Source organism: Nilaparvata lugens, chromosome 4, assembly GCF_014356525.2.
Source record: "Nilaparvata lugens isolate BPH chromosome 4, ASM1435652v1, whole genome shotgun sequence".
Taxonomy (NCBI): domain Eukaryota; kingdom Metazoa; phylum Arthropoda; class Insecta; order Hemiptera; family Delphacidae; genus Nilaparvata; species Nilaparvata lugens.
Window position 1 is genome coordinate 16,616,766 of NC_052507.1, and position 21,039 is coordinate 16,637,804.

Sequence of the window (21,039 nt, forward strand, 5' to 3'; positions counted from 1 at the left end):
CCAAGTGGAAAGGGACGAATATGTGGACTGGAGTTGGGATTTTAATTGAGGGCGTCGCCCACCATCGAATGGCAATAATGTATGGACTGCTATTATCCTAGTCGAGCGTTTTCAATTTCCTCTGTTCCAGCAGCGGAATCGATAAGGCGAACGATGAGATGAGCGAACTGTATTAGAAAGGGATGAGAAATCAAGAAGAGAGAATAGGATTGAGATAGAAAGAGAAATAGGAAGTGAATTAAAGTGGGAGCAGATCCTCAAGCAACAAACCAAAACCACAAATCTTCCGAGGACTCAAAATGATGACGAATAGTCGTCATCAAACCCCAGATCATCATTTTATAGTGGACTTTCTTGTTGAGCCGTAATATCTCCCAACTTCCGATAAAGTTTTAGGCCAACTTGGAAATTGGGTCAGGACTATATTCTGCCATCGCCAACTTATTTGTTTGGGACAAGTGGATCATATCAACTGCCATCATATTATCAACTCTATCTGATGAGTATCGGCAATATGGTCATCAATGCATTCCAAACATTTATTAGTTCAATTGTTCAGCTAACCTTCATCATTTGAACAAGAATGAGGATAATTGTTTTTTGATATTAGTTGCTGAAAATTTTCGTGTTAGGAAATTAGATAACCTGATGACCTAGAAATCGGTTCGTTTAGTAGCATCTATCCAGTTTCTCGAATCTGAGAAACTTTTCCTGCATTGAATATTTCCATACATATTTAATTTTCTTCTCTATTTCCCAGTACCAAAAGTTAAAGTTTCTTCTACAACAGAAAAATTAACAATCACGATATTCATAGAAAATCTATTAAATGATAGATTCTCCCTAATTACATAAAAGTTTCCCTTGAAACAATTAAATTCTCGAAGTTTCATATTATTGACATGCAGAATGTTATATTCTTGTTTATTTCATTCTCATAAGTAGTATTACTGATCATTAAGGGATATATTAAGTGATCATTAGTGATAGATCTAATAATTAGAGAAGATTACTGAGCAAACTTCGCCACGTAATCAAACGAAAAGTTCTATTCTATTATAATTTTGTCATGTCACCTGGAATTTCATGGTGAATTGATATTTGAAATACGGTACCGAAAAGCATGATATAGATAGGAAACCTATTCGACAATCTTCTCGTATCACTATTTGGTTACTGTGTGAAATTTGTAAAGTGTAAACTTTTAGCGAAAAAACTTGAAGAACCCAATATATAACCTATAAACTTGAGTGTTGATATGAAATGGCATTGGGATTATAATACGGCAAAGCAGAACATCCAAAAGGATCTCTCTGCCGATAAAAGCCATATGAATGAATAAAACAAAAATTTTGGTTACTGAGAAACCCTTAAATTTATCGACTCATATATCGATACTCAGATTCATTTGTCTCGATTTGAATGATTTCTAAAATGTCTCATACTGCAACCAAAAATTTCTTTTTCAACATAGATTTACAATAATTGTTAAGATTGTCGGATAAGAAGATAATGCTACAAATAAATACCGGATACCGTCAGTGATAAGTCGGATATTGGTATAGGATATCTGAAAATTACGAAATAAAATAATATGATAAATACATAAAATATAATAAAACATGATCTGAGAAGTAATATATAAATTCCTTTCTCAACAATAATTCACATTGAAAAGTGAAAAGTTACTTGTTCTTACTTGTTCAGCTTCCTGATGACGGCTTTGAGAGTGGCAAAGTCGAACCTCTCGGCGGGATCTTCGGCCCAGCACCTGGTCATCAGTGTGGTCACCTCTTCCTCACAGGTCAACTCGCTCGTGCTCGGTCTCATGCATTCTGACCCGTTGCGGATACCCTCCACGATCTCTGCAATCATAAAGAAAGGATCGAAAATTGAATTCATTATCCATCACAATATCAATAGAAGAGTATTACAACTGCCTGAAATATTATAATCTTGAAACGGAAAATGTTCAATACCATAGTAATCAAATGCACCACGAGATAAAACCTCGTTACTTATCAGAGATCAGCATGATGCTCAGGTCATAGTTTAATATATTTCATCCAGTGACCTCCTGTGGAAGGGATATAAAAATTTGTAATTTTTTACTAAAACTCAGTTTCCTAATTGAACGAATTAATAACGAGTCATCAGAGTTGAAGTCGATTATCTGGTGCCGGCAAAGTGATCGTGGATTTCTGAAATGGAATAGAAGCAATGCTTCACCAGCTACCTCTTCAATTCCATTTTGAATCTTCTTGACTCCAGCCCTTCATATTATCAGGTGTCATAATGAAGATTTATCATCAGTACATCATCTATTTCAATTTTTATGTGACTATTCATGTGACTACGGTAGTAAATATTTCAATTGTAATTTTGACCAGGATAATATGTGATAATATTGTGATGTGTTGTCTGTGATTGTGGATTATTCTCAACTTTATAATATATCATGTTTTGACGCGGCCTCTACAAAAATTGTAAAGTAGTGTTTGTCTGTCGCATAAGATTTATTTGAAAATGAAAAAGATTTTATTCATCCAAAAAACAGTACAATAACAGGAAAATCTGTTTCTCATCATCGAAACATAGAAATGTACAGTAATATAATGATCTAACATAATGATGAGGCTCTTTTATAAGAATTAATAAACCAAAAAACACCCCGAGGCCTAGCCTGTTTGGGGTGGTATGAAAATGAATCGATGAAATTGCTCTTGGTTGGTGAAGCCTTGCATAAACATAATAATTGTTGTAGGGTTTGTCAAATGACGCAGTACTACGTTCCACTACGAATTATATTCTTTAATTAATTAATTAATTAATTACGTTCTCGTATTGCCGAGTTTACGAAATGTAGTTTGGAATACATTTCAATGCATACTGCATAGTACCATAGAGAGACAATAGCGTAAGATGCTGGGGCTAATATGGTATGTATTAGTGCTAAAATATGTATTAGTGCTATTAAAATATGATATGTATTCATGCTATTGTTTCTCCATCATAGTACTTTGTAATGCAATGTACATTTTATGGTTTTACTCATCTCGACCACTCAAATTTCAAGGAACAGTGGTTATGAGAAAGGAAATCATGAATTGAAAAGGAGAAAACCATTGGATGAAGCTGTGAATTTGAATCTTCACTCCAATACAAAACAAAGTGGGGAATCAAGTGTTGCCCCAATTTCCTTTTAATTGTATATAGATCTGGTTCAATTCCAGAGTAGCTTAACATCTCTCCAAGGAAAGTATGTTTTGCTAGGAAAATACTGCCTGTCCCAGTTATTATATTTGTTGGAAACTGCACAATTTCAACACAAATCGAGCCTGGAAAGTTATCGAATTGGATGCGGGACTACTCGAAACTCAAGTTGGGCATTGGCAACGTCCGGGTTCAAAAAAGGGTTTATGGATTTGCAGCTACGACTACTGTGGTTGTTTACCACATGATTTTGCGAAGCGGGTCACTGCTTCACTCTGGTCGAGTATCGGCACAGAAAGCTATTCATAATTTATGAGCAGTGGTTACTGAACTTTATCAATATTCCAAGGATCTCGTCTGAACTAAAGTGCCTCTCTACGGAGCATTTCGAAACAGATAACAAAAATACTCTCCGATCCCAGATCGAACTCAACTTCCCCATTCCCCATTACTAATAAACCTACTAAAATTGTCAATTTATACAATTATTCAGTTAATATCATGATAATATTGAGTTTTCAAGTAAATTCTTGTGAAAATAACTTTCACTGATACAAATATTTATATGCTTTGAATTCACAAGTTCTGTATATATGGTACCTTGTCAAGCACACAAGCTGTCTCTTTTTAAGGTTTGCATAAGTCAGTATATAGCTAATTTGATTCAATAAACATTTTTTCCTGTTCTAATTTATTCTTTATTGATTGATTAATACAATAAGTACATCATCAAAATGATAGGGAAATGAGAGGGGAAAATAAGGTAACCTTGTGTTATTCCTCTCCCAAATTTAGATAAGGTTGCACATTTCAATTTCAATTTATTCACAACACACAAAAATACAATGAGTAAAAGCAATATACAACAAAACAATAACAGTAACAATGATATTAACACATTAAAAGACAATATTGCTAAAATGATGTGTGCTGGAAGAAAGAGGAGGAAATTACCTATTGCCAACTATGGTTTCCCCCATGTAATAGGCAGGTAAGGTATAACTGAAAGGGAAGTGGAAGAAGGTAGGTAGATAGGCATGGCTGAGGGAAGGGAAGATAGGATGTGAATTAACGATCCAGGAAACGGTTACAATAATTCAAAGATTGAAAGAATAATTTATTCTTATCCAATTAATGATTTCCTGCTTGATTTTCTTCATAATTTTAGCATTGTTGAGATGATCCGGAATTTTATTGATTATTATAGTTATTCTTAGATGAATAACATAGTCCGAGATAGGGTAAGTCTTGTAGTTGTTCACTACTTCTATAGATGTACTCTCAATTCTACTTTTTCATTTCTACAATCTTCAAAAATCGTACCTCAATGATATTCTTATTAATAAGAGGTGAAAGCTCTCATGCCAGCCGTCATAAGCAGTGTCAAATCGTCAAATCAATGTGATACTTCTTAATATCATCCTACATGTTTTCTGAGTATTTTGTTCCTTGAATATTTTCCAAATATAAAAATTATTTAGGGGCTCCACTTTAGTTCCAAGAATTGAATATCAAAAAATATAAATTGATTGAATATCGATACAAACCCAGGATACCAAGGATGTCAGAATGGATTTTAATATGCAACACTTTGGAAACTGAAGTGATCTAGATGCGAACAAATTTCCAACATTTTTTCCGTTCATTCTTGATGCCTTGGGCTCTCTTCTTAGTACCGTATCGCTAGTGGAAGCTTTTCTTCAATTCTTTATTTAGTCAATCACCGTAGATGAGAATTCCTCAAGGTATGATAAACAACAATGGAAATCATATTCAAAGATTTCAGATGATCAACTATTTGGATAAGGCTACTCGATACCTGGATCCTCATGAACTATCTTAAAATGAAATTATTATCAAAGACTAAATACTTTCAAGTCATATTGGTATACTTCTATACCTTTGGTGTACCTTTTCTATTGAAGACTGATATTCAATTGTAACCTCTTCTATTGAAGACTCATATTCAATTGTAACCCGATAATGTATAACCCAATACGATAATGTAAAGTCATATTATTAATCAATAATTAATATTAATTAATCCGTACACTGAAACGTTTCAACCTAATCATCCCAATGTTAAATTGAAATACAATAACCAGATGTCGGGACAAAACTCATGATTATCCTCTATTGTTCACAATTTTTTACTTTCAAACCTCAAAATTGCAAAGAACAATATCCCAGCTGGGTGTCCTGAAGAGCTCTGTTCTGCAGCAATTTCATTTTTCTCCCAGCACTCTAGTTCCTTTAGTGGTCTGGCACTGACCTGGAATTAACCTCACCAGAGGGAACCCTCTAGAACTAAAGTACATCCATTTCACCGTGCAATATCCAGAACATATTCTCCACTATGCTTCTTAGAACATTTTCAAACATTGAGATGAAAAACAACTTCAAAATATAACTGGCATAATAAATAAATTCACTCGATAATCTCATCTGATTTGACTTTTTGTGTAGTTGAGAAGTTGATATTGTGATAATTATTCATATTGAATGAAAAAGACTAAGAAATTGTCAAAAAACCACAGTTTTATTGATACTTGGAAAGACCGGTTTCGGTTATTACACCATTGTCAATCTCTGATAAACTAAATTGTTTAGTTTATCAGAGATTGACAATGGTGTAATAACCGAAACCGGTCTTTCTAAGTATCAATGAATCTGCGGTTTTTTGACAATTTCTTAGTCTTTTTCATTCATCTGATTTGGTATAGGAATTGTTATTCACAAGAATCCTGCATATAAAATTGAACTAGTATGAACGAAAATAAACTGAAACTTTAAATACAATTTGAATTGTTGTTTTACTCCAGGATAACATTCTCAATTCACATCTTTATTGTCAAAATTTAACAACGTAACAGATCAAAGGTTAATAAATCAAACACTTATCACAAGAGAATGAAATAAAATTAACTACCCAGAACGAAAAAACTTAAAAATTTTTCAGGCACCCCCAGCAAAAGAAAAGTCTTTGACCGCTGATGGGAGCAGTTTTATTTTTTTAGAAAAATGAATGATATTTTTGTATAAATTAGTCATGATATTGTCAAAGTATTCAATAATGCATAAATAATAAGTCACTGAGTTGTCGAAGTGCTCAATGCTTTTTATCCAAAATCATTCATTATGAATAGACCAAACTGTTTGAATGGATGAATGATATTCATGTAAAATTGCTTGGAAATTTCTCAAGTACCTGACTCAAAAGATTATTTCCAATTCAGATACAGTGAATGAACATTGCAATGATATTGACTGTTTTATTTCAATAGAAAGGGAGGATTAATTGATTCCCAATCTTCCCGAATAAATTTCCGAGATTTATCCAAAATCAGTGAGTCGGAACGTGGGCATGAATTTTTACTAGCTGAATTATTTATCTAGTTTTCAAATAAATTAATATCTTCAATGTCTATCACTGGAAATAGAGTATTGATTAGAGCTAAGAAGTTCAAAAGAAATCATTTACTCTTGATAGCGGTCTCCATAAAAGTTAATTAGTTAATTTTCTCTTCCTCTTTCAAACCTTCTTGACTAATTGGAATCATTCAGTCGGTTGAAGAGGGAAAAAATTCGACTTCAAAGGGGAAAATAAGCAATCACGTCTTTTATAATCCCCCATTTATTAAAAACAAAAATATTCTCATATACCTTTTTAGAGAATCGTCATGTGTTCAAATGAAACATAATTCTCTCAATCAATTCAATATTTCAAGAAAATCTCATAATTACTTTCCTTGCCCTATTACCATTGGTAAGGAAAGTATTGCTTTCCGAAAAAAATTAAGTTACCCCAATTTCTAAATTTCTATACGTTTCAAGGTCCCCTGAGTCCAAAAAAGTGGTTTTAGGGTATTGGTCTGTATGTGTGTGTGTGTGTGTGTGTGTGTGTGTGTGTGTGTGTGTGTATGAGTGTATGTGCGTCTGTGTACACGATATCTCATCTCCCAATTAACGGAATGACTTGATATTTGGAACTGAAGGTCCCTACAACATAAGGATCCGACACGAGCAATTTCGATCTAATGCAATTCAAGATGGCGGATAGAATGGTGAAAATGTTGTAAAAAACAGGGTTTTTCGCGATTTTCTCGAAAACAGCTCCAACGATTTTTATCAAATTCATACCCAAAGTAGTCATTGATAAGCTCTATCAACTGCCAAAAATCCCATATCTGTAAAAATTCCAGGAGCTCCGTCCCATCTATACGGAGTTTGATTTTAGGTTCTCAATTATCAGGCTTTAGGTACAATTTAAACAAAAAATTCTTAATGGAAAAGATTGAGCATGAAAATCTCCACAATTAATGTTCAGTAACATTTTCACCTAAAACTCAAAATAAGCTCGAAATCCGAGAAAATGTTATTATTTCAATTGCAAACTGTTGATTCTATTAAATCATTCACTATGAAGAGATAGCAAACTTCGTGTGTCTCCAGCGTTACTGTCCTGTCACCAGCTGGCTTGGATCTTTGAATAGTAGACATGAGATGCGCGGGAACACTAGCGTCAGGTGATCAATTCTCATAACGGCAAGGAAAGTTGTGTGAGTGCGCCACACCAGATTTTTTTGATATTCAACTCTTGAAAGTGTTTTAAAACCGGAAAAACTCAAACCCATAAACATAGTATCGGTTTACCATGAAATGATTCACCACCGAATATAAATTCTTTTGAAAAAATATTAGACACAAATTTAATTTCCCATATAAGGAATATGAGTACAATATCCTATAGGAATAGGAATGCAGTATACAGTAACAAAGATAACGATCTATTTTGAATTACGAACCAATTGATATTGGAGCAGGAACAATAGAGAAATTATTGGAAATTTAGATGATTTATCCAGAAAACTGTACTCTCAGAATTGCTGGGAGGTAATAATAAATGTGAGTAATTCTACTTGAGCGGAAATTCAGATTCAATTAAGCATTTTCCAACAGGGGAATAATAATGGAATGGAAGCGTGGCCCGAGGGTAGAAAAACGTTTCTATCTGAGGCTGACTAAGTTTGTTGGGAACGTAGCAAGTTGTACGTGATTTGTGTCAAGATCAGACTTGGCTTACATTCGCCAGTTTAGAACATTTTAATGCCACGGCATTCTATTCAATGGAACAGTGATTCTGGTTACTCTTGCAACCAAGCATTCACCAACTTAGATAGTTAGGAGATTGATGTATTGCATTCCTTCAGTCGTCCCCAGTGAACACTACTTTGAATCGCCTGACTTGCTGAATGTTTTAGTATTTGAACATCCAGCAAGCAAGTTGGGGAAGAGATTCGATGAACTTTTGAGATTAGAGAGCAATTCCTTCCGTTATTTCAAGGTGAATTGATAATATTCTTGGAAATTTTCTTCGTTTGTAAACATCAAGAAACCCAGAAACATTCAACTGAGGTAATAATGTTTCACCCAAAATGCGTACAGGACTGATATTTCACTAGCCGTAAAACTCGCTTTGCTCGCCTTATCCGTCTGGCTAGGGGGATCCCAAAAAATGGAAAAAATACTGGAAAACGTCGACTCATGTTTATTTTTGGTGTAATATCAAAGCACTCTAGACACATTTTCACACCTTAGCTGAAATTGTTACCTGTGTTGATCCTTTGACGCCTTTGAATTTTTTTATGTTATTTAGTTTGTTCAAGAACAAACTGATAAAACCCAGAAAAATGTTGGAAAACGCTGAAAAACGCAGAAAGCCTGCTGATTTCAGGCCGTTTCATTGGCGTTATTTTGAAACTGAATCCTTCGAATTAGAACATTTCCTGTTCATTTTCACTAGAAAAAACGCAGAGAACGCTGGAAAAGACATATTTTGGGAAAATCTTTAATTTTTTTCTAAATCCGCTCGTAGTGAGGTTCGAGAGTGCCAAGCAATCAAATTTGAACGTTTTTGCTCCATCAGACTTTTATTTCCGTTGATGATTTAGTGAGTGAGTGAAAGCAATTTCGCTTTTATATGAAATATACATCTATGGTGAGGTCCACGTTATAATGATTGATTACGTTGTTTGATTAGCAATAGTTTTGCTATCCTTGTCTATCACTCAACAAAGCAGAAAGCGTTATCTCTTTCTCGCTTTGCTTTGTTGCCAGATCGACTTTAAGCAATGTAAAATTAATAATTAATCAACTAAATATTTCATCTTAATCATAAAAACTCATTACGAAATAATTGAAAAATATAATTTTTCGCTTAATAAGATATAATTGATTATTTTAAACGAGAATGAACAGTTTATATTACATCAATAAACCTGTACCTGCTATCGTCTATAGACGGCATTGACAAGACAGATGATCGGCAACGTTGTTCTGCTATCTTTCTCCACTGTCATTATAACGTGGACCTCACTATACATATGTAAATGAATTCGTATTATTCTGTGAGTGGATGCCCACATAAACCAAACGTTTAAGATATTTCACCTCTCAACATCTCATGACGAGATGTGAATAAATTCAAGTGTGTTCCAAACCACCGGCAAGAGATTTTGAAGCTCATGACTGCCTGTTTCTTTACTGGACTCAAGCAGCCACCCTCTTAACGGGTTGAGATGCTGCCTGACCTATGTGAGATATTAGGTCTCTGACTACTGGGACTGCTGTTCGATGAAAATCATTGACCCCCAGAGAGTTGATAATTATAATCACGGTTTGGTATCAAGTGATTAGATTTTGTGAATCAATAATTGGTAGGCCACAGCAGACGGGAATCGAGTTTAAAAGCTGATTGAAGAGCTTTTATTTGAAGAAGGTAATCCAATTAGTGCCGGTTGTTTAGTGCGTCGGGCCTCAAATTAGATTGACTAGACATAGTGAACTAATAATTGGACTTCTGAGGCTCCAATTTGGTGGAATCGAGTTTCGTGCAAGTTTGGACGTTTGTGTTTGTGTATAGGACGCGCATCACTGTGGTCTGCCTTTATTCCAAACACAGAACTGGAGAAGCATTTCACTTTCAATATTACTAATAACATACAACCAAAAGCAAGGTCAACTGGGAAGAAACATATTTTGAATAAATTTCTTTCTTGAGGGGATTTTCAGACTTGTAACTTACTATTATAACGTTTTTCAATGAATAGTAAGGCTCTTATATCTTTTTCTAAAGTATGTATATAATATTAAATAATGTATGAAGAATCATTGTTGCTTTGCTATATGATCTGAACAATCACCATATTATATTTGAAGATTATTATTTCTTGATCCACTCCGAATTGTGATGCATACATTCTTGTCGGTATAGGAGTGGATAATCGATTTGAGAATCTCCATTCATATTATGACTTGTTGTTGCCTTTATTATACATTGACATATAACTATAAATTTGATATGGGAATCTTGATGTAATCATTCAAATAGAATGTGAACTGAATAATATTGCAGAAATGCGTTTTAAATATTCAATAGAAATTTTCAATATATCAATTCTCCACTTAAACTGTAGATTGATAGTAATATAAATGAGGTGTCTGATAAAAATGTATGGTACTTTTTAGGCATCTACTGTAGGCATGAGAAGAAATCTGTTCTAATCATTAGGAAGTAAATATTTATCATATTAGTTCAATTAATTAATATCAATAAAAACAACTTAACAAAATTTCAATTGGATTACCCGTTCAATTGTATTATCCTTTGCTATCCTTCAATGAGTTTTTCTCACCTTGACAAACTTTCCCCTCTATGTCTATATTATCAGCCACTTTCATCGTGAATAATCTTGTTTTTGTATAACTTCTCAATTGTTCTGAATAATTGCCGTCTATCGACTTTCAAGAGGAAGTTCACGAACTAACTTACTGGATGCTTACTACTGTATTTAAATCATTCTCTCACCTTCAATCTCTGCTTGCTCTTTAATCACCTCCCTCTGTAGAAGAGAATTCGATCACTTCTTCATCTTACCATGTTGTACTTCCACACCCATTTATTATAATCACACTATTTATCATAATCAACCTCCCTCAGACTCTTAACCTTCTGACTCTCCCATTTTTTCAACTCTTAACTTCCACTAAACTTTTTCTTTCTTAGCAGCCGTGGAAATCCAAATAGGCTACCATTTCTCTACAGCCATCCCTCTCCAATATCTCTATTCCTCTCTACTTTCCCTGTCTAATATCCTCTCCAATTCTTTCACACCATCTCTCTCTAGCACTCTGTTCTTCTATCCTTCTTCTCCTCATCCTCTGCATCACCAATCTCGTTGAGTCTCTGTATTGGTGTCCTAGTAATAAAAGCAGCTAGAATCATTACTTGGAGTGCGTAAAGGGCATGGGGACATCAACCTTGGCCACATTCCAATAAATAGGCTACCAACCCTCAAACTTCATGTATATATTTACTGTGTGGCGTATATATCTTTGTGATATATAGATATACAGTAATGAAGGATTTTACACTTTACTCAGTCGTTGTCTGCAGGGTACAAACTTATCCACACAAACCTTACTACCATGTTGTATATATGTACTAGAATAATTTCTTACTATGTGGTATACAGCAATATCTCAATCACCATCTATCTAGTCTACTCCCATAGTCTAGGGTCTAGGCCATAAGACTACGTTGCAAGCTGTTGCAAGAAACCAACTTATGCTATGACATTACCCTATCGAGCAGACGGGAATCTTTTCTTTACACCTCGATTCACATTTATGTCAAGTATTTGCACTCTTTCTTCCCGTGTTGGAGACGGTGTTTATTCAGTGAGTTTTGCTGATTCAGCAACCTTCTGGAAGTGAGAAATGATAGAAGGATTTTACTTTGCAATTTAAAATCATATTCATCGTATTCCGATATTGAATTTTGTTGACTTTATCAGCAATGTTTAAGTTGTGTTCCTAATCCTATTCTTATTCAGATTTTTGAATATAACTATAAGAAATTGAAGTACAAAGTGGTTAAAGAAGATTGACGCTTTGTCGAGTTTGTCAATTGATTCATAGTTTGAATCATCTCAATATATTTCGAACCTGTGTCCTCAAATACAAATATAATTCACATCACAATATTTATATGCCTTAAATCTGTGGATACCTTCCACCAGTGAGCTATTAACTTGTTTTGAAGTAGCTACGGGATAAGATGAATAATAAGATTGATATGGAATGAGATTACTATAATATGCATGTCAGTATACGAATAGAGGTAATACTCATGTAATACTAATTTTTGTCGAGTGATAATTTCCTCATGGGGTAATGTATAAAATGGATGTGAATCCAAATGTTTTCACCAAATTATCCAAATTAAGGTGGAAGTGAACTAGCCTACTTTTTTAAATGAGAGTACGAGTTCGAAGACTCGTTATTAGTTTCCATCTGTGTTGTAGCAAGCGAGTGAGGTAAACTATTAAGAAATATTCCACCAGTAAGAAGTAGAGCGACATTATTGGTGGAACACTCAACGAAATCTTTTGAAATCTATAACCGAGATTGTCACTTAGATGAATGAGAAGGAGTATGGAATCCATAATACTAATATTTTGTTTACAAGGATTGAATAATTCATATTTTCATCAAGAAGGTCGTGGCCCGTGCCCGACATCAGTGTTCATTCAGAGAAGAAACTAATTCAGAGGCAGTCTCATTCCTTCATGAAAAGTGTCAGTTCTTTCTCTATATTTCGAGAAAAATGCGAGCGACAAAAGCAAAGGGCTTGGGAAAATGATTCCCTGGAGGTCTGAGTGAGTGCTCATTAGCCTACAAGCATCAAGCGTCAACTGTCGTCCGCTCTCTCTCTCACTCTCTCCAACTCTGAAATTCCTGCCTCACAATGGAAAAATGCACCTTTCCCAGACAATTTATTTCTATTCCTCAACTAGACGTCTATTTAGAATTGCACAATGAAGTTTATGTGCTTGATAAATGCTTTTCATTTTTTCTAAGCAAAGCATTTCCATTAGAGTTACATTGCTCAACATGAATCATTCCGCTACAAATCATTATGAAAAAAACAATAAAAAGGTCACATAGGAGAGGACTGAGGTTTGTTATGTATTGTATTGTTATTTGGCATTTCAAACATCTGGATACTCAATATTATTTAACAATACAAACATTCACAAGACTAAAATAATATTATTCAACATTTCAATCGCCCTCGAGCTGTTTATTGCTTAAATAAATAGAATTAATTATATTTCGTTCAAAATACAAACAAGCAATGAAATTAGTGAAATGTACTTCAAATTGTATTGAAATACAATGAGAGATTCAATGCTGGTGTATAAAATATTTTTTTTTCGGAAATTAACTAACTTTTTAGTAATCCAAATACTAGAGCAAATACGGTCCAAATATGTTTTTCCCACAGATACATTGAAAAGTGACCATTTCTGCAATGATTGCAGGCCGCAAAGAATCACTTTTCCGCTCAAGTATTACTTTGCGTACTGCAGATTTGAGAATATTTATAGATATTTTACGCAAAATAGTTAGTAGGTTATATGGAGCACCAGTGCAGGAGAATCAAAATTAAGTTGGTAACACTGACTGTGGTCCACGTTATAATATGGCAGTGGAGAACGGCGTTGCGTATTTATTATGTGCCTTAATAATAGTCATTTCAATCCTTACATAAGATAAACCCCCTTCGAGCAGTCAGATAAATTTTTAAATTGAATTACTAACCATTATAATTTGATTATTATTGAAGATTAAATAAATTAAGGTTTTTATTAATGATAAAATTACACAGAAAAACATTTGATGGATTTCAGGGAATTTTACCAATGATTACCCACTTTTCATATTCAATGGTAACTGTAGGAAAAAATTAATGTGAAATACGTGCGCAAAGTTCGTTTGCTGCACTTAAGAAACCATTATTCCGCCCTCGCCTATGGCTCGTGCTTAAAACCTTCAATTGTTAACGTGGGGTCTTGAAAGACCCCATCACTACAAATGTGGGAATTTTTTTCTTGTTCGGTTGGTAGCAGCTCTGGCACTCACAGTACCTTTCTTCTACCTCTAGGCTGTTTAGTTGACAGCCAATCTACTCAGCTCTGCGTGTTTCCTGATTAACTACAAGTGTTCAAAGTCATTGGGGTGTCGCTGGACCCCCATGTTACCATTCACGTGATAGTTCTTGTCAACTACAGGATCATCTTTTCCTACATCTCAAGTAAGTATGAATCATTTTTCTATTCTTAGAATAAAGAATTTTTATTTGTAAAGAATCAACACACATTAGGCCTACATTCTACTTGGATCATGGTGTTAATATTCTAAAAATCCATTTATTTTGTTTGTTGCAGAATGGATCCTGATGCTGATTGCGAGAAGATTCGAAACCTTCTCCAGGAACTTGATGATGATTAGGATGAAGATCCCATCAACATATCTGGTGAAGATTCGGAACCAGATGAAGAAATCCATTCTGAACATGACTCAGTGAGTGAGCAGTCCGATGAAGAGGAAAGTGAAGGTGATTGTGATGGACCAACTTACATAGGTAAAGATAAAGTTACCAAATGGAGGAGGCATAAAATACAAAAGAATGTTAGAACTAGACAGCAGAATATTGTAACGCATTTACCAGGAGTTCGAGCAGAGGGTAGGATGTGCAAAACTCCTCAAGATTGTTTTTTATTGTTCATAGATGATACTTTGATTCAAGAAATAGTTAGGTGTACGAATTTGAAAATTGAAAAAGATGTAGATAAACATGTGAATGATCGTAGTACTTATCCTACAAATATCATAGAAATGAGAGCAGTTTTTGGATTGCTTATCATTTGTGGTCTGGTGAAATCAGGTCATCAAAACTTAGATGATATTTGGAATGCTGAGGAACTTGGGATTGAAATCTGTCATACCACAATGAATCTGAAAAGATTGAGATTTCTACTCAGATACTTGAGGTTTGATGATGTAAATACACGTACTGAGAGAAGACAACATGATAAATTGTCCCCAATCCGAAATATTTTTGAGGAGTTCAATTCGAACTGCAAAAAATATTATTCTGCCTCTGAGTATTGTACTCTGGATGAACAGTTAGTGCCATTTAGAGGACACTGTTCATTTAGAATGTACATTCCGAGTAAGCCAGCTAATTATGGCTTGAAGGTGTTCACTCTGGTGGATGCCAGAACATGGTATGTACTCAACAGTGAGGTCTATGTAGGGAAGCAAAATGATGGGCCCTTCAATGTTTCAAATAGTACAATGGACGTAACAATGCGTCTGACAGTACCAATCCATGGTACAGGTAGAAACTTGACTGTGGACAATTGGTTCACTAGTTTTCCTCTTGCAGACAAATTGTTAGAAAAAAGAGTAACAATGGTAGGGACAGTGAAGAAAAACAAGAAGGAGTTGCCACCAGTTCTACTTTCTAAAAATCGTCCATTGAAATCTTCAATATTTGCATTTCAAGAAAACAAAACTATAGTTTCATATGTTCCCAAAAAAAATAAAAATGTTGTATTGTTATCTGCATGGTCTTGGAAGATGACACAATTGATGAAACAACAGGAGAAGCATCTAAACCAGAAATAATTACTTTCTATAATTTGACAAAACTACAAAAAGAATTAGAGAAGTATAAGAAATATGGGGTGGTAATAATGGGAGATCTCAATGCAAGAGTTGGAGTAGAACTAATCAACAATGTAGTCGGAACTTTTGGTGAAAATGTGAAGAACAGAAATGGAGACAGCCTTAGAGAATTCTCAACTTTTAATGAATTGAAAATTATGAATACTTTCTTCCGGAAGAAAGAAATACACAAGTTTACATGGGTAGCACGTGGAACAAGATCTTTAATAGACTACATGATAGCTAATCAAAATATAGCAAGACAGATTACTGATGTGAATGTGCTCCGTGGCTTCGATATCTTTTCAGACCACTATTTAGTTGTTGGTAAAATTGATTTGTTTACACGATGGAAGAAAACCCATACAAAAAAGGAATCAAACAATACAAATAGAGACGAAGTTTTCAAAGTGTATCTATTAGAGGAAGATAGTATCAGGCATCTCTATCAACAACGCATAAATTCCTACATCCAGGACACTCCAACGGAAGAAGATATTGAGACTGAATGGAACAATATTAAAAATATAATAGTAAGAAGTGCGAATGAGGCTGTTGGTAAGAAAAGGAGATATAGAAGTCGGAAAGGTTTTAAGATTTGGACAAATGAGATAGAGGAAGCAATTAATGAGAAAAATAAAACATACCAGAAATTTTTGGGAAATCAAAATGAACAAAACAGGGCCATATATCGAGTTGCAAGAAATAAAGCCTCAAGATTTGTGAAAAAAGCTCATCAGGAAGCATGGGGAAAATTTATAACAACCATTGAACATGATCTACATGGACGTCAGTCATTGGCATACAAAGTTATGAAAGTTTTGAATAAGAGTGAAAGAGACATGGTGAAAACTGATTGTATTGGAACTGACGAATGGATTAAACATTACAAAGAGCTTTGGTGTGAAGAAGTAGAGCCAAATAGGTTGGAGGCCATATGTGAGAACTGCTGTATTGATCCAATTACAATAGAAGAGCTATTAAATGCCTTGAAAAGCACAAAAAATAGGAAAGCCCCAGGTTTGAATGGGGTAAATATGGAACTGTTGAAGTATGGAGGAATCCTTCTACACCATAGAATACTACATCTTTTCAATATGTGCTGGAAACAACACCAAGTACCAAAAGAGTGGTTGCAATCCCTGGTTATATCCCTATTCAAAAAAGGAAGTAGAGCAGATCCTCAAAATTATAGAGGTATCAGTCTTCTGGATACAACATACAAAGTCTATGCCAGAATTCTAAACAATAGATTGAAAATAATCACTGATGTACTTCTCCTGGAAGAACAGATGGGCTTCCGAAAAGGTAGGTCATGCACTGATGCAGTTTTCGCTTTGAATCAAATTATATCAAAACGAAGAGAATATAATCTAGAGACACACTTAGCTTTTATAGACTTCACAAAGGCTTTTGATTCAGTAAATCGCAACTTACTATGGTCAATTCTGGATTCGAGAGGATATCCCAAGCATATAATTCAATCTTTGCAGAGCCTATATGTAAAAACGACTATACGTTTACAAGTAAAGGACGGTTTGAGTAAGGTCATTGATATAAACAAGGGTGTAAGGCAAGGATGCTGTATATCTCCGACATTATTTAATATTTACGTGGACGACATGTTACGAACATGGAAAAATTTGGCTGACTCAGGTATACAGCTATCAGCCCATACATCTGTTAACTCAATCATGTATGCAGATGACCTTACAATAATTCAAGAGAATGAGGACGCCTTACAGAAAGCGATGTTTATGCTGGACAGAGTTTCTCAGAAATATAATTTAAAGATATCAGCTAAGAAAACAAAATCAATGGCTTTCAAAGGTAAATATCCATCCAGAACCAAGATAGAATTGAATGGGAAGATAATAGAACAGGTGAAAAATTTCAATTATCTTGGCAATGATGTAACCTATGATACAGATAAAGATATTCATAACAAAGTATCAAAGTTCCAACGAATATGTGGCAATATTCATAGAAACCTCAAAAATAAAACAAGGCAGGATACTAGAATCAAATTCTTCAATACCATCGCTGTACCAACGCTGCTTTACGGAAGTGAGAATTGGATCCACACACGTAGAGTAGACAGCAAGATTCAAGCTGCAGAAATGAGGTTTCTAAGAAGTGTGTTTGGCTGCACTAGAGCAGATAGAATCAGAAATGAGGAGATAAGAAGAGCTTTATCTGTTACACCTTTACATGGAAAAATCATTCAAAACAGAATAAATTGGTGCAGTCATTTGAATAGAATGCCTCCTGGACGAATACCTTTGGAGGCTAAATGCTATAAACCTACTGGGAAAAGAGACGTGGGAAGACCGAGGAAAAGATGGGTGCCGGAACAGGTTCTTTAACAAACCTAATCCTTGAAGTGAAGAAGAAGAAGAAGAATTTGACAAAAGGTGGAGTGGATGTGGTAGACAAGTTGTGTGCAACCTACTCAACAGCCAGGAAAACAAACCGCTGGCCTCTCACACTCTTCTTTCGAATTTTAGACATTGCTGCAATAAATAGCTATATTGTATATCAGGGTAACTTCCCCCAGAGTAGAATTTCCCGTAGAAAATTTCTTCAGAGGTTGGGCCTAGACTTAGTTTCAGAACAACTGAAAATGAGGGCTAGTAATAAGCACTTGCCAAAGAAATAAGGGGAAGAGCAGCTAAGAGGGCTAAAATGGATCCTCTAAATGTTCCTGCTGATCCTCAAGCAGGTCCTTCTGCTACTCCTGGATCAAGGTCCAGATGCACTATATGCCCCAGGAAAAAAGATGTGAAGGTAAAGACCTCATGTTTCAAGTGCAAAAAACAAATGTGTATGAAACATATGAATACTGTTTGTGAATCCTGCTTGGAGCATGAGGTTGAGGTATCAGAGGAATCAGAGTAGTGACATTTTTATGAATATTCAGATTGAAAACATTTATATGTAATTTGTGTAATGATATGTAATAACAATTGAAATTAATCGAATTGATGTAATGACATTCTTATCAAGATTAGTATATATTTTTTGTGTTTTCTATGAAGAAATATTGAACTTGTGATAAATATTTTTGTAAAAAGTTGGATTGCTTGTTTTATTATTATTGCTTGAAATGAAGTCATATTTAACTTGAAAATGAATTCTTATTTTCATAATTATTCAGATGAAAAGCATTTATATGTAATAATATGTAAAAACAATTGAAATTAATCAAATTGATGTGATGACATACTTATCAACATTAGGCTAATATAAAACTTTTGTGTTTTCTATGAGGAAATATTGAACTTGTAATAAATATTCTTGTAAAAAGTTAAATTCATTATTATTGCTTGAATAAAAGTCATATTTAACTTGAAAATGAATTCTTATTGAAGCCTTATCACTTTCAAATCCTCAAAAGTTGAATATTCTAAGCAATAAACAAAAATTCTATGGAAATGTGTTGGGGGGCCTAAAAGACCCCACGTTATCAAATTTGTTCCAACTTGCTACGTTACCACTTAAAGGTTTCTTTCGGTGCAGCAAACTGTCACTTTGCGCACTAGTTGCACAAATAACTAATATTAATATTATATTATATTATATTATATTATAATATATTATATTATATTATATTATATTATATTATACTGGGTAAGTGAGCTCATATTTTTTTCGAATATATTGTTTTTATCATTATCAATATCATCCAGTCTCATATTTTGCAAATATAATAATTAATACATCATGAAAGCTGGCATTAGAACCAATAGATTGATTTCAGTCTTCAAAAATTCGCATGTTTGCTTTTCCCCTTTGAATCATAGTGCTGATTTATCTGTTCTTTCTCTCTGTGCAGAGATTATCTATTTTCGCGATGCAGCCTTCATTTTCTCTAAAATTAATGTTATTTTCATAACAGGAATGATGATGCAAATGAAGAATTTGAATAGAAAAAACATAAATCATCAACTAATTGGTTTGAAATGTTAAACTATAGAAATACAATGAAGATGTAAAAGCACCCGAAAACAGTTTTATTGTCTTGTTCTGATACTTGAAACACTTAACCAGACGATTACAAATGGAATGCGATTTGAATAGTACAAGAATCAATAGTGCAAGAGCCAACGCGGGAGAATTGCTCGCTCGCATTTGGAAATCTCAAAGAATAGATGGATATTGAAGCATTCAATTGGTAACAAGCTTCCGGTTGATAGGTAAGAGATTGTTCACATCAGTGGAGTGATGAAAGACATTCACACCGCTTGGGAATGGTTCAATTCAATGCAGCACACAATAGTCTGCAATCCCCTGTGCTCAACTTGTGCATTGTCGGTAGGTATGTTATGCATCGCAACACCTCCAATTGCATCATCAATTGTCAAGGGGTGGTAATTGTAATCGAAGTTTCGCTTTTAAAAAAGATATTTCAGCTTTATCAAATTTTACATGCAATCTGGAATTTTGATATCATAGCGAATGAGATACCAAGGTTTTTTTCTGCAACTGTGATAATGTATCAGTTTTGTTCTGCAATGAGAATATCAAGACTTGTTTCACAACGATTTGGTCCATACATTTTGGAAGAAACACATTTGTAACTCTTGCATCTCAACTCATATTTTCGGTGCATTGAACCCAGGATTTCTCTCGTTTTAATTGCGGATTCTCTCATAGAAATCTCACACACAAGCCTTTTCCAGATTTTGAGGCCTCGATATAAGTATAATAACTTCTAGATTTCTCAAGATTTTTTTTCATTCTACTAAAAAGGAAACGCTATTGATTTATCCCGCTTGATAGAGTGCATTTTTGATCTATTGTCATTTTGGTCAATTTTATGTTTGATTAATCATTTAAGAACGAATTTATAGAAAGGCTATATAGTGATTAGTGAGGCTTGTCTGAATGAACATTACTGGAATGGACGAATGATGAAATCGCAATTTATCATCCCCTAATGATCGTTCAGGGTTGGGAATTCAACCTAAAAAACAGTAACTATGCATTTCCAATGCCAGTGAACCGAATATATATCAACAGTATATATATTAAAAATATATTATAACAGGTAATCAAACAGCTATTCAACAGTTATTCATATTGTTAACAGTACAATTTTTTGCGGGAAATTTATCAAATTCAATGATTTCTCAGTGATTTCCAATAGTACATCGAACATACACTTTATCCACTCAATTCTACTATTGTGCAATTCTATTCCTAGATCGTGAAATCCTCCAAGGACGTCATACACTGTGTATCCGATCT

General features: G+C 34.3%; 1 protein-coding gene across 5 annotated transcripts in view; it reads right to left on the reverse strand.

Moving 5' to 3' along the window:
* LOC111048211 (atrial natriuretic peptide receptor 1) overlaps positions 1-21,039 on the reverse strand; it is a 448,703-nt gene that overhangs the window by 62,686 nt on the left and 364,978 nt on the right. For all 5 annotated transcript variants that reach the window (XM_039426765.1, XM_039426764.1, XM_039426768.1 and 2 more), the window contains one exon: positions 1,700-1,865. In XM_039426765.1, coding sequence (XP_039282699.1) covers positions 1,700-1,865 — 166 coding nt within the window. The remainder of the gene's footprint in view (positions 1-1,699; positions 1,866-21,039) is intronic.